This window comes from Lissotriton vulgaris, chromosome 10 (genome assembly GCF_964263255.1).
Source record: "Lissotriton vulgaris chromosome 10, aLisVul1.2, whole genome shotgun sequence".
NCBI classification, from domain to species: Eukaryota; Metazoa; Chordata; class Amphibia; order Caudata; family Salamandridae; genus Lissotriton; species Lissotriton vulgaris.
In genome coordinates, this window is record NC_141698.1 from 282,097,276 (window position 1) to 282,111,023 (window position 13,748).

The window sequence follows — 13,748 nt, forward strand, 5'->3', positions numbered from 1 at the left end:
CCCTTTCCAGCCTTGACCCATAGTGGGACAAGAGAGGTCCACCAGCCCCGGTGGACCTGCCCGGGCCAGCAGCTGCCGGCACCGTAGCGGCGTTACCTCAGCCGTAGACAAGGTGGCCGCCTGTCCAGAGGGCCGAGAGGGACTCGGGGATGCGAGCGAGCCCCGGCGACCTCCTGCGACACCACAGGGACTCCCGCTGGAGTTTAAGGCGAGGTGAGGCAGAGGCGCCGTGGTCCGAAGGAGGGACCCCCGAAGGGCAGCACCCCAACGGCACCACAACCGTGCCGGGGTTGGAGCCGCTGGCGACATCGCGGAGGGCCCTGCGCAAAGCAAGGGATCCACCGAAGTCCCAGGAGGGGAAGGAGGAGGAGAAGCCAGCGAGGTCTGCAAAGCCGCCGCATATGTCTCCATCTGGGCTCTTGATTCTCCCTCACCGGGAAACGGTGGATAGGAGGATGAAACCCGGGGCCACATCACCCGCCGAGAGCCCGTGCCCCCAACAGGCTGGAACCCAGCCCTCTGGGACAAACTGCAACACTTACTCACCGGGTAGCGAGGCTCATGCGGCAAAGGAGAGGGATGAGGACAACGACGGCCGCTTCCAAAACCTTCCGCAGAAGCTGATCGAGGGGATGAAGCAGACCTGAAGAGACGTGCCAAGAGCAGTTTCATCCGGCGCTCCAGCCGCAACTTCAGCTTCAACTGTTGGCCCGCCTCACAATCAGTGGAGCCGTGATCTTCCCCCAAACACCACATGCAAATGAGTTGAGGGTCCGTCGCCGAAATAAGGCGTCCACACGACGTGCAAGTCTTAAAAACCGAAGGCATTCGCACACTGTTCCACACAGATAATCACAATAGTGAAAGAAACTAAACCGGCCCGGAGCATAAACCGGATCTGCGTGGCACGCGTACAAAGAAAAAACTGACGTAGGCACGCCGGGGTGGGACTTATGTGACATCGCTGAAGTCACGTGCGCAGACGACGCCTAGGCGAAGTCTCATGATGGGTACCTCCGGCGCGCAGGGATGGAGTGGCAAAAAAAGTTTTTCCGGATCCAGTCTCACGCCTGGGGATAATTCTACGTGAAGGAATCTGCGGCTAGTAATCTCTATCAGATACTAAATGTACAGCATAATATAGCTAATCCCGCCTCATAATTTGGTCTTCCTTGCTCACATAATTCCAGTGGCCCTGGTTACACCTGAAAGTTCACTTAGAAAGACTCGGGACTATCAGTCTTGAGATCAGAATGTGAATCTATGATAGATACCTTAATACTGGATAAGTGAGAGTTTCTTGATGGCACCACACTCAAAGCCACAAATCCAGAATGGTCAAAAGAACCACATGCTCAAACACTAGGGAGTGGAAGAATTGAATGTATGTAACTAGTTTTCAATATTTCTGTTTTCTGCTAAGCAGGATGATTACAAATATACTAATTTGGCACACGGAGGTCATTTTGGCCAAGAACCCATTAGCCTTCTGAATCAAAAGGTGCCATTATAGCAGATTTGAGCAATGTCTCTTAGCAAGACTGTAGACAATTGTTACAACAGATCGCTTCTGTTAAAGAAGGTGTTGGAGAGGTTGCTCAACAACCTCTGGATCAATCAGTGTTATAATTACAGAACCCTAAAGAGACAATCCGAGGCAAAACAATACACATGAGGATTAAAAAGCATGTTGGTCACAGTCTGAATGTAATTTTTGAGCAATCTACTGAAGGCTAATCAATAAAAGGCAGCTCCATACTGCAAAAAACTTAGACTATCTCACAAAAACTCAGATCAGTGTCTAGTCCCAATACATAATATTTCAACCATGAATTTTGGTCATCAGGATGTCTGAGATGTCTGTATGGAGAGTCAAGGCCAAGCTTAGGGCGCTGCCACAAGTATTTGCCAACTCACATTGGTGTCTTTTACAAAAAGAGGTGGATATGCTACAAAATGAGATGAGGCCTAGGCCTTTTTGTTTCACTTTTGTACCTACTGCTATGTTATTTTTTATTTACCGAGGCTCCCATTCCGACGACGGGGAATGATACAAGCTATGGTAATCTATGAAAGTTCCAATACTGGAGTCACTTGAAAACTTACATAACAGACCATAGATGTGCACTTTCATGACTTCGCAATGAAAGGGTCAACCAGCTATCACTGGTTAGGGCAGACAGTGGCTCCCATAAAAGCTGCAAGTAACTGCAGTGCAAAACTGGCACTCATTAACAATTCACTCCAAGAAGCAGGCCAAATGTAGCCCAGACTAGATTTATTCATAAAGCAATAAGAAAAAGATACTCTGTAGAAGGGCAGCTGCTATCTGGATCACTACAAATCCAAGGCTCATTAATCAGTTCTAGGAACTGAAAGAGAAGTTGTGTATGGAAGTGGGGGAGGAGGGAGCAAAAACAGGAACAAGGCCAGAACAGATATGAAAAATATTCCACCTCCCACAAAATTAAACTCTAAGGTTTCAAAACCATTTCGGCACCAAGATGTAGAAAGAGTTTGATTAAGTTTACTCAACACAAGCTATGAAGAAATGCCTAATTTAGAGATATCATTGGTACAGTCTATGCTGTTTTCTGGATTGGTGAAAGTGATGATGGCAACTTTACAGCAAGTTAAATGAATCCTCAGCACAACGAGAGTGACAGCCTGACAGCATTACTTACATGTAGCAATAGCTTCCAAGCATGGGTAGACTCCTCACATGCACAGTCTTAGAATATCGTTCCCTTCCTGACACATGGAAGAATATTCTCGGTCTGTGCAAATGATACGTATGCTAGGTAAGAAAAAGACATGCTCCCCAACAGTGACTAACCAAGGAGCCTGGTAGAAAGTCGAGCACTACATCAAGCGACTTTGCATTACGACAAGTAGATTCCTGATCCCATCAATTCCAATTTTACACAGGTGTATATTTCGTATGCAAGGGAACATTTCATAAAGGGAGGCATATGTAGTTTAAAACCACTGAAAGAGTCTTACCTTCACTTTGCCTCCAGCTGGAGCATGACCCACATTGTCTAGCGATCCCACCTTCGACTGCACCTTGTCCTTGACATTGCTTTTATGGTTTTCAATTTTGACATCACCACCCCCTGAAATGGAAAGCACTGAGTTAATGTCAAGGTAAATATCTCACGAAAATAAACAGAGAATTATTTCTCAAAGAGATATGTTAGGATAATTATATATTAAATGTATTCTAAAGGCAGGGGAATCTTGGAATAGGATATAGAATCAAAGTACTAGTCTGAAGGCTGGGTTTTACCAGACAAGCAAGTTACTTACCTTCGGTAACGATATATCTGTATGAAACATTAGTTGGTGATAGATTCCTTACCTTCGAATTACCCCCAGGCATCAGACTGAATCCGCAAAGTTTTCGTCAGCAGTACCCCTGCGCGTCGCTATGCATAGTCGTGCGGCTCCGCGTACGTCGTTGGCATAAATAAGTAATAAGTCTATCACTAACTAATGTTTCTTACATATCGTTACCAAAGGTAAGTAACTTGTTCATCTGAAAGAAACACGTCAGTGATAGATTCCTTACCTTACAATAGATACCCCAGCAATACCGACCCCGGTGGTGGGTCTGCGAACAAAGATCATACCAGAAAGTCACGGAGAACAGAACGGCCAAAGAAGCAGTCTCTCAGGACTTGACTGTACAGGCAATAATACTTAGTAAAAGTGTGCAGCAAGGCCCACATGGCTGCCTGACGGATGTCTTGCAGGGGGACACCACGGCCCAATGCAGTAGTAGCTGCTGTTGCTCTGATAGAATGGGCGCGCAACCCCACCGGAGGTTATTTTTTAGCCAGAGAATAACAGGCCTTGATACACAAGACGGCCCAGCGGGAGGTAGTCCTCTTGTGTACAGCCTGGCCTTCCTAGGCGCCGATGTAGCCAACAAAGAGCTGGTCATCCACCCGGAACTGTTGTATGAGATTCAGGTAAAATGAGAGTGCACGTTTTGGGTCCAGGCGATGGAGCCTCTCTTCCTCTCTGGAAGGGTGTGGAAAGAAAGTGGGCAAGGTGATAGTTTGCCCGATGTGGAAGGCAGTGATAACCTTTGGCAAGAAGGAAGGACAAGTGCGAAGCACAACCTTGTCCGGATGAACCGACATAAAAGGAGGCTTACAGGAAAGAGCCTGGAGCTCACTCACGCGCCTTGCGGAGATGATGGCTCTTTAAAGTTAATAAACTAAGGACAGTTCTGAAGTGACTCAAAGGGAGCGCACATCAAATAGGTAAGAACCAAATTCAAGTCCCACAGCGGCATTACAAAAGGAATAGGAGGGAAAAGGTGAGTAATGCCTTTGAGAAATCTATTTACCACAGGGGGACTTGAAAAGAGAGGGCTGATCAAGAAGCCTAAGAAAGGCCGAAATCGCAGAAAGAGAGCCCTTAATAGTGCCCAGAGTAGGGCCCTGCTGGGCCAGAGAAAGAAGGAACAAAAGGACTTCTATAAGAGGGGCAGAAAGGGGATCCACAGGCCTTTGCTGTGCACCATGCCACAAATTTGTTCCACCTGCAGGCGTATACCGATTTAGTGGAAGGACGCCTGGCTGCCAGAATGATATCACAGACTTCAGGAGGCAAGTCAAATGGAATCAACTGTCACTGCTCAATCTCCACACATGTAAGTGGAGGCTGGACAGGATCATGTGGAGGCCTGTCTCCTGCTGCTGCAACAGAAGATCCTCCTGAAGAGGCAGTTGGATCGGGGGATCCATTCTCATTCTGAGTAGTTTGGGATACCAAACACTTCAAGCCACGTTCAGGTCCACAAGAATGACTTGGACCCTGTTGCGCCTGATCTTCAGCACTCTGGGTAGAAGTGGTATAGGCGGGAAGGTGTACAACAGACTGCAGCTCCACTTGTGACAAAAAGCGTTGCCGAGCGAGTGCCACCTTGGAAATTCCAACGCGCAGAAGTGATGACATTGCGCATTCTCTTCGGTGGCAAATAGATCTAACCAAGGAGCTCCCCACTGTTGACAGAGACCTTGCGCCATCTCCGAGTGAAGACGCCATTCATGAGCCATCATGCACCTAAGGCTGAGTTTGTCCGCCCTGGCGTTCAAAGAACCTGCCAAGTGTTGAACCGTCAACTAAATGCCTTGACGTTCCAGCCATGTCCAGATTTGCAGAGCCTCCTGACATAAGGTCCACGACCCACCCCGCCATGCTTGTTGCAATACCACATGGCGGTGGTGTTGTCTGTGAACACCTGCACTACTCTCCCTTTGACAGAGGGAAGGAATGCTTTCAGTGCAAGTAGGATCCCCCGGTGCTCCAGAAGGTTGTTATGGAGCCTGGACTCCGGCGGAGACCAGAGGCCTCTGATTTCCGCCTCTCCCAGGTGGCCGCCCCATCCCAGGAGGGACGCATCCGTCACCACTTTGGGGAAGGGAGAGCGATCTGCTACTGACCCAACGTTGGTTCGTGAGCCACCACTGCAACTGTTGTGCAGTGCCTTCCAAGATATGGACATACTCGGACAGGTCTCCTTGATGCTGCGCCCACTGGAACTTCAGGTCCCACTGCAGAGCCTGCATATGCCATGTGGAATGATTAGTTAGCAGGATGCAGGAGGCTATGAGGCCCAGCAGCCTCAAGGTCATCCTGATCGAAACCCAGGATAAGGGCTGAAAGATCGGAATCATAGCCCAAATGTCACGAACTCGCTGTTCGGGAGGATAAACCCGAAACTGTGCTGTGTCCAGAACTCCTCAGATGAAAATGAGCTTCTGAGAGGGAATTAGGTGAGACTTTGGCACGTTGATGGAGAACCCCAGCAAATGCAGGAGGTCGGCCGTAGTCTGGAGGTGGAAGATGACTGCCTGGGGCGAGCCCACCTTCAACAGCCAGTCGTCGAGATAGGGGAAGACTGAAACCCCTAATCTGCGCAGATGAGCTGCGACCACCGCCATCCCCTTCGTGAACACCCGAGGGGCGATAGTAAGGCCAAAAGGGAGCCCAGTGAACTGAAAATGCTCGTGGCCTACCATGAACCGCAGGTAACGCCGGTGGGCCGGCAGGACGGGGATATGAAAATAAGCGGCCTGCAAGTCCAACGCTACCAACCAGTATTGCGGGTCTAGGGCAGACAAGACCTGAGCAAGTGTGAGCATCTTTAACTTCTCCTTCCGGAGGAAGCGATTGACGTTCCGAAGGTCTAAGATCGGACACAGGCCCTTGTCCTTTTTTGGAACCAGGAAGTAGAGGGAGTAACAACCACGACCTACTTCTGGCGTCAGAATGCGCTCGATGGCCCCCTTGGCCAAGAGGGCCGTAACTTCCTGCTGAAGAAGTACCAAGTGATGCCCCGACATGCAGTGGGACTGAGGTGGCATGGCTGGAGGGGTAGTCTTGAAGGGGGGGGGGGGGGAATAGCCCCTTCGGACTATCTGCAGAACCCACCTGTCCGAAGTGATGCTACAACAGTGGGGGAGGTGATGGCGAATCCTGCCGCCCACTGGCGTTTGGTGGGCCTAAACTCCAGACTAGGAAGGTTTGGAGGCAGTAGCAGCAGGGGAGGTGGAGGACTGACCCGCTCACTGGCCCGTGACCCACCTCAGCGGGTCCCACATCTGCGGCTACGCTGGGACTGTTGCTGTGCAGGCCTGAGGCACTGAAACAAACGTGCTTGGGCACCCCTTCCTTGGCCACGAAAGGAGGGCAAAGCAGAAGTGGAAGGAGTGCGCATGGTCAAAAGGCCTAAGGACTTGGCCGTAGCCCGTGAGTCCTTAAAATGCTCCAACGCACTGTGCCTTGGAGCCAAAAAGGCTAGTGCCATCAAAGGGCATGTTCATCAGAGTGATTAAAGAAAAGGGGTAACCCGGTGTCCCTCAGTACCTGGGTAGTTAATGGTTAAACACAATAGTGGTTCTGTTGGGTAGGACACATTACTTTGAAAATGCTTATTACATGCAATTTTAGGTTAAAAAGCTCTCTGATACACATATGCAATGAGGAATACATGCTCAAGCAATCTAATGACAAAGTTCATATAGCGTTTGAGGCTTTCCATCGTTTTTTTAAAAGGTAACAGTTAAATGCCAGAATAATAGTGAGACTCCCATCTAAACATGGATCGGGGTACATTAATGAGCTGTACCTTTTTATAGTCAGTAGGAATTTGGGAGATCGAGAAATTCATATAATGACTCCAAGAGAAAAATAATTGACATAACTCAACTTACCAAGATGCAATTACATAGGTGTGTGAGATTTGAAAGTAAAAACTGGTATGAATGGTGAAATAAAGATTGAGTGTGAGATACAATGGGACAGTTTTGGCCGGGGTAATACTTGTAACACAATGGAAAAACATTTATATGTAAGAAATAATGAAAAAATATCCATAAAGATCAACGGTCAATAAAGTACGATCATGTGCATTAGGTAGATACGATGACCACGTAAACACTGTAAATGATACTGTATACAGTAAAGATCGTATGTTGTTTTAATAGCATGTAAAGTTCCAATCAATCGATTGAAGGTTAAGTAAGGATTTTATTTGTGTAATAGGTGATACATTGACTGTGGAGAAAACCATACACACTGTCCTGAAGAAGGAGGCCAAAAACATTTGAGGCTTCCGAAACGCGTTGACGCATTTATGAAGGGTTAAATTCGGAGTTGTCAACAAACAATTGGGTATAAGGAAGGGAATCCTTCCCAGTGTTGTCAAACAGAGGGTCCGAACTAACAAGATTAAGACAAATACTATTGTCTTTTCCCATTTTTCTCCATTTCCACATTAGGTGGTTTTATTGTATATTGTGTGAATTTTTAATTACAACTGTATATGAATTCATATGTTTTTTAATGAAATAAAATGTATATTTTTACATAAATAATGTTTTTTCTTTGGTAAGTGTTCCCCGAGCAATATGTGGATATTTGAGTGAGTGATGCAGGCTGAGTGAGATAATCCTTTGAATTCCTTTGAATCTTGGATTAATTGATCTCCCATTGGGAAAAAAACTTTGCTTTACTTGACAGTATACTGGCGCTCCATTTCCCTTTGGGTAATACCGAGCCCCTCTCTTTGCAATAAAACAAGATTTGAATTGGCTAGAAGCTAGTTCTCATCCAAGGAATCCTAATGTTCTTTTAGCGGATCCTGGAGGTTCTGGACCTAAGGTGGGCGTCGACGTTGCGACCCTCATGCGCCCCAGTCGGTGGTCGCAGCGGGTCTTTATCAATACAGGTGTGGGGGGTGTGACAGTCTGAAATGTATAAGTAGTGGTGTATCAGAGATGTAGGAGAGGTGCACAGAACGTTGCACTTCAAAACAAATCAGTGAGCTGGGGATACTCACGTATGAATCAGGAGGAGGGTTCTCAGCCTGATGCGGTTCCGCCCGATGGCTGGTGGAATCTAAGTGGGGAGGAAGGGGAGATCATGGCTTAGATCTTCACGCCAGGTCAGTGGGACCGGAATGGATGAAGTGTCCATCATTAAAAGGTTAATGTGGGGCGCCAGAGCGAAGGCGCAGTGGGCATAGGAAAACCCTAGTGCATTCATGCGCTCGTTAAAAAGCACTGTGGAGGGGGGGCGTGGCCAAGATGGACGTGGTTTTGTGACCCTCCGGCGCCTCGTATTACCCAGCATTGAGTAGGTATCTCCAGAGGCGTTTTTCGGGCTCAAACCTGTGCCTGCCGTTGCCAGTTACCTGGGGGCCTGCTGCCGGAGCGGATAGAGCGGCGATCCACGGAGGTGCGGACGGGGCCTGGCTCTGTGGCCTTTGCTGCTCCTGCCGGATCGGACTACGGCTGGCACCCGCCCTGACCGGGGCGGCTTGCCCGAGCTACCGGAAACTGCGCGCAGAAGGCTTGGAGCCCTGCAGTGAGGCTGCCTTGAGCTTCGGCCAGAATCGGGTTTCACAGACCCTGGAGTGGTGCCGCGCCTGGAGAACGGGAGGCTCGCCGGGACGGGCGCCCACTAATTGAGGCCGGTGTTTTGGGCCTGTTCGGGCCGGGCGCCCTACTGTGCTTCTGGGTCCCCCCACGCCTCCGGACTGGTGCGGGGAGCGGCGGAGTCGGTGTTGCGGAGGCCTGAGACAGGAGCTGCCTGGAGGGCGGCGTGAGACCCCCATTTGGACTGAGAGCTGGGGGTGAGCCCTCGGATTGGCGACTGACCAAAGGCAGATCGGTCAGTAGAGGACCGGAGCAGAGCTTCCTCCGCCTAGGGTAGTGAGGCCTTGGCACTGAGGCCTGGACTGTTTCTGTGGGGCCCTGATACCTCCCGGTCTGGCCGAGGGGAGGAGAGGCGGCTGCAGCCGGGGCCGTCCACCTGTGGTCGCGCTGTAAGCCCCTTGCCCGGGATTGCCACTCATACCTGGCAGTGTGGTTGGAGAAGCGGGCGGTACTGACCGGGTCCCGCAGCGTGGCGGTCCTACGCCTTGCGGAGCCTATTGGTGGCGGTGCCTATAGATTTCGAACTCCGGTGGTACGGACAACTGGGTGAGTCACTGCCAGGAGACCCAGGCTGCTGATCTAGGGAGACACAAGTGGAGTTGCATAGCCTCGGTAGGGGACACCTGAATTGCTCCCCAGCGAATGCAGGAGGTTGGCCGAGGTCTAGAGGTGGGAGACGACTGCTGGGGCGAGCCCGCCTTCAACAGCCAGTCGTCGAGCTATGGGGAAAACTGAAACTCCTGATCTGTGCAGATGAGCTGAGACCACCGCCATCACTTTCGTGAACACCCGAGGGTTGCGGGTAAGGCCAAAGGGGAGCACGGTAAACTGAAAGTGTCCGATACCATTAAGTTCCTGCAGGATGAGGGGAAACACGCAGTACTCATCCTGCTCGACTTAACCGCAGCATTTGATACCATCTCTCATGCAATCCTCATCCACAGAATGCGCGAAATTGGTGTGTCGGACACCGCTCTGAAATGGATATCTTCATTTCTATCCAACAGATCACAAACAGTCTCACTTGGCCCTTTCCTCTCCAGCGAAAGAACCATTCCATCAGGTGTGCCCCAGGGGTCCATTCTTAGCCCACTCTTTTTCAACATTTACATGGCTCCCCTGCTTACCCTGATCGAATCCCACGGCATCCTTGTAACATCTTACGCTGACGACACCCAACTTGTCGTCACCATAGACAAAAAACTTCCTGATGCCGCTCTTAGATTCCAGAACTGCCTTTCCCAAGTCTTTGCATGGCTCAACAATAACCACCTTAAGTGCAACAGCGCCAAAACTGAAATCATACCTTTAGGCAAAGACACCCTTTTCTCTCCAAAAGATTGGTGGCCCCAACACTCCGAGGCACCCCCCAGTGCTGTCTCATCGGCCCGCAATCTGGGTGTCCAATTTGACTCGTCCCTCAGTTTTGACGAACATGCGCGCATCACTGCAGGGTGCTGTTTTAATCTTATTAGACAGCTAAAGAAGTTCTTCGACTTTCTCCCTATTTCCGCCAGGAAATCAGTGGCCGTGGCTCTGATCCTGTCCAGGCTTGATTATTGTAATGGTATTCTGGCAGGTATAAAAAAGTCCACCCTTAAGAAGCTGCAGAGCGTCCAGCATGCGGCAGCCAGGCTCGTTCTTGGTCTTCCGAGAAGGTCCTCGGCCTCTGCGGCCCTCAACACCCTCCATTGGCTGCCCCTCCATAAAAGGATCCTTTTTAAACTCCTTGTTACTGTCTTCAAAGCCACTAAGAACACTGGTCCCTCCTATCTTGCTAAGCGCTTCCCCCAATACATTCCATCGCGTTGCCTGAGGTCATTAGAAGCTAATCTGGTTATCATACCCAGGTTTAAGCTCAAAACGAAAGGTGGAAAAACCTTTTCATTTCTGGCGGCCAAGGCTTGGAACGGCCTTCCCTCTAACCTTAGGCATGTCCCCTCAGAAACCCTCTTTAGGAAACTCCTGAAGACCTGGATCTTCCTTCAACCCGACCCGTTAGTCCTCGCAGCCATATGATTCCTCACCTCACCTAGCTGGTCCCTTCTGATTGTCAGCGCCAGGATGCTCCTTCCGGAGCGATAGATGCGCTCTACAAAAATTAATAAATATCAAAATATCACGGCCTATCGTGAACTGTAGGTAACGCCTGTGGGCAGGCAGGACGGGGATGTGAAAATAAGGGTCCTGCAAGTCCAACGCTACGATCCAGTCTCCAGGGTTGAGGGCAGACAGGACCTGAGATAATGTTAAAATTTTTAACTTCTCCTTCCAGAGAAGGAGGTTGACGTTCCTGAGATCCAAGATAGGACGCAGGCCCTTGTCCTTCTTGGGCACCAGAAAGTAGTGGGAATAATAACCACAACCTACTTCTGGGACAGGAACTCGCTCAATGGCTCCCTTGGCCAAGAGTGCCATAACTTCCTGGTGGAGAAGGGCCAAGTGATCCTCCGACATGTGATGGAATCGAGGTGGCATGGATGGAGGGGTAGTCTCTAGAGGGGGGGGGGGGGGGGGGGGGGAAGCCCCTTTGAACTATCTGCAAAATCCACCTGTCCGACGTGATGTTGAGCCAGGTAGGAGGTGATGGCAAATCCTGCCATCCACTGGCAAATGGTATTCCTAAAAGTTCAGACTAGGAGGGCTTGGAGGCTGCTGCAGAGGGCAGGCTGGTCGACTGGCCTGCCCGCTGGCCCCCAGACCCACGACGGTGGGTCCCACGTCCCTGGCCGTGCGGAGGCTGGACAGCTTCCGTCCAGAGCCACAGGCCTGCGTAACAAGCCAGGGCACCCCTTCCATAGCCACAAAAGGGGTGAAAAGCAAACTGAGCGGGCGAGAGGTAGAAGCACGGGCAAAGGGCCTGGCTGCAGCCCTGGATTCCTCAAAGCAATCTAGCGCGTTGTCTGCTTTGTTGCCAAATAGACGACGGCCATCAAAGAGCATGTCCAAAAGTGTAGCTTGGACATCATCCGAAAAGCCAGTGGACCTCAGTCAGGCGTAGCGTCTCAGGGCTACTGACGTTAAAATCGTCCTGCCCAGCCAGTCGGTGGTGTCCAGTCCACATAGCATGGCGAACTTCGCTGCATTTCTCCCTTCAGCAACTGCACGGGAGAGCACGGCCCAGGCTACCTCCGGACACTGTAGCAGCATCTGTGCGACCGTGTCCCACAGAGAATGGGAGCAAAGGCCCAAGAGACATGCAGAATTCACCGATCGTAGTCCTAAGCTGGATAAAAAAAACATTTTCTTCCCAAGATGGTCCAGCTTCTTGGATTCCCTATCAGGTGGAGCAGTAGGGAATGCGGCCTTGGAAGTCTAGGTTTGGACCACCAAGCTCTCGAGAGTAGGGTGTTGGGAGAGGAACATGGGGTCACCCGGGGCCAGCAGTGGCGTCGGGCAATCATCCTAGCTACAGGAGCCCCTGTGTTGGGTTTGGACCAAGTGCCCAGAAGGATGTCCGTGAGGGCCTCATTGAACAGCAGCAGGGGCTCCGAAGAGGCCACCGCCAGTTGAAGCACCTCGGTCAGGAAGTTAGTCCTTACCGCCACCACAGGAAGTTCAAGGTTTAAGGCCTCAGCCGCCCTATGGAACACCACTGCATATGATGCACCCTCCTCCGTAGCCGCGGTAGGGGGAGAAAGCATGCTAAGGTCTAAAGAGGTGTCCGGACCACTGGCCTCCCACGACAGAGAACATCTCTGAAAAACTGATTGAATTATTTTCTAGGGTGGGATTTCCTAAAGAAATTTTGACAGACCAGGGTACCCCTTTCGTGTTGAAATTAATGAGGTAAGTTTGTAAAACCGTAGACCTCAGGCATATCCGTACCTCGGTTTATCACCCTCAAACAGACAGATTAGTCGAGAGGTACAATAGGACACTCAAGACTACCTTGAAAAAGATCCTCTCTACAGAGGTAAAAGATTGGGACAGACTGCTACCATTGGCCCTATATGTATTGCGAGCACAAGTACAAAGCAGCACTGGTTACTCTGCTTTTGAGCTGCTCTATGGGAGACAACCCAGGTCACTTCTAGAAATCACACGCGATGCATGGGAGGAAGAGGAAGAAAACAAGCATAAGTCCCTGCTAGAATATACCCAGGAGTTAAGATCTAGAATAGGGAAGTTAAGCGAACTAGCAGCATCTAATTTGGAAACAAGGCAGAAAAGGCAGAAAAAGCAATATGACAAAGGGAAGAGATGGAGAACGTTAGCCGTAGGAGACTGGGTCTTGGTACTCTTGCCATCATCCACCAAGAAATTCCAAAGTGAGTGGTTAGGTCCATATCCGTTGGTTGAAACCATTGGTAAAACCACATATAGAGTGCAGGTTTTCCCCAATAGGAAGCAATGTTATCACATTAATATGCTGAAAAAGTGGTTAGGGCCTAAACTCAAAGACAACGCAGCTCTAACGATAACAAAACAAAACACAACCATAGATCTACTCCGTATAAATGAAGGGCTAACTTGTGAACAGAAAAAGGGATTACAGAACACCTTAAAACCCTTTTCTGACATATTCTCGGATCTTCCCGGTAGAACTCACCTGGCTGAACATCACATTGAGACCCCTGAGGGTAAACATGTGAAACACAGGCCTTACCGTATCCCTGCTGCACGCCAGGAAGCGGTGAAGAAGGAAATCGAAGACATGCTACAACTAGGAGTAATACGACCCTCCAAAAGTAATTGGGCTTCGCCCATAGTAATGGTCCCCAAGCCAGATGGCTCCACACGTTTTTGTAAGGACTTCAGAGCCTTAAATGCCATTTCGTCCTTTGATGCTTA

General features: G+C 49.9%; 1 protein-coding gene across 29 annotated transcripts in view; it reads right to left on the bottom strand.

Moving 5' to 3' along the window:
• MAP4 (microtubule associated protein 4) overlaps positions 1–13,748 on the bottom strand; it is a 1,807,860-nt gene that overhangs the window by 25,844 nt on the left and 1,768,268 nt on the right. For all 29 annotated transcript variants that reach the window (XM_086941043.1, XM_086941031.1, XM_086941029.1 and 26 more), the window contains one exon: positions 3,004–3,116. In XM_086941043.1, the coding sequence (XP_086797169.1) occupies positions 3,004–3,116 (113 nt within the window). The remainder of the gene's footprint in view (positions 1–3,003; positions 3,117–13,748) is intronic.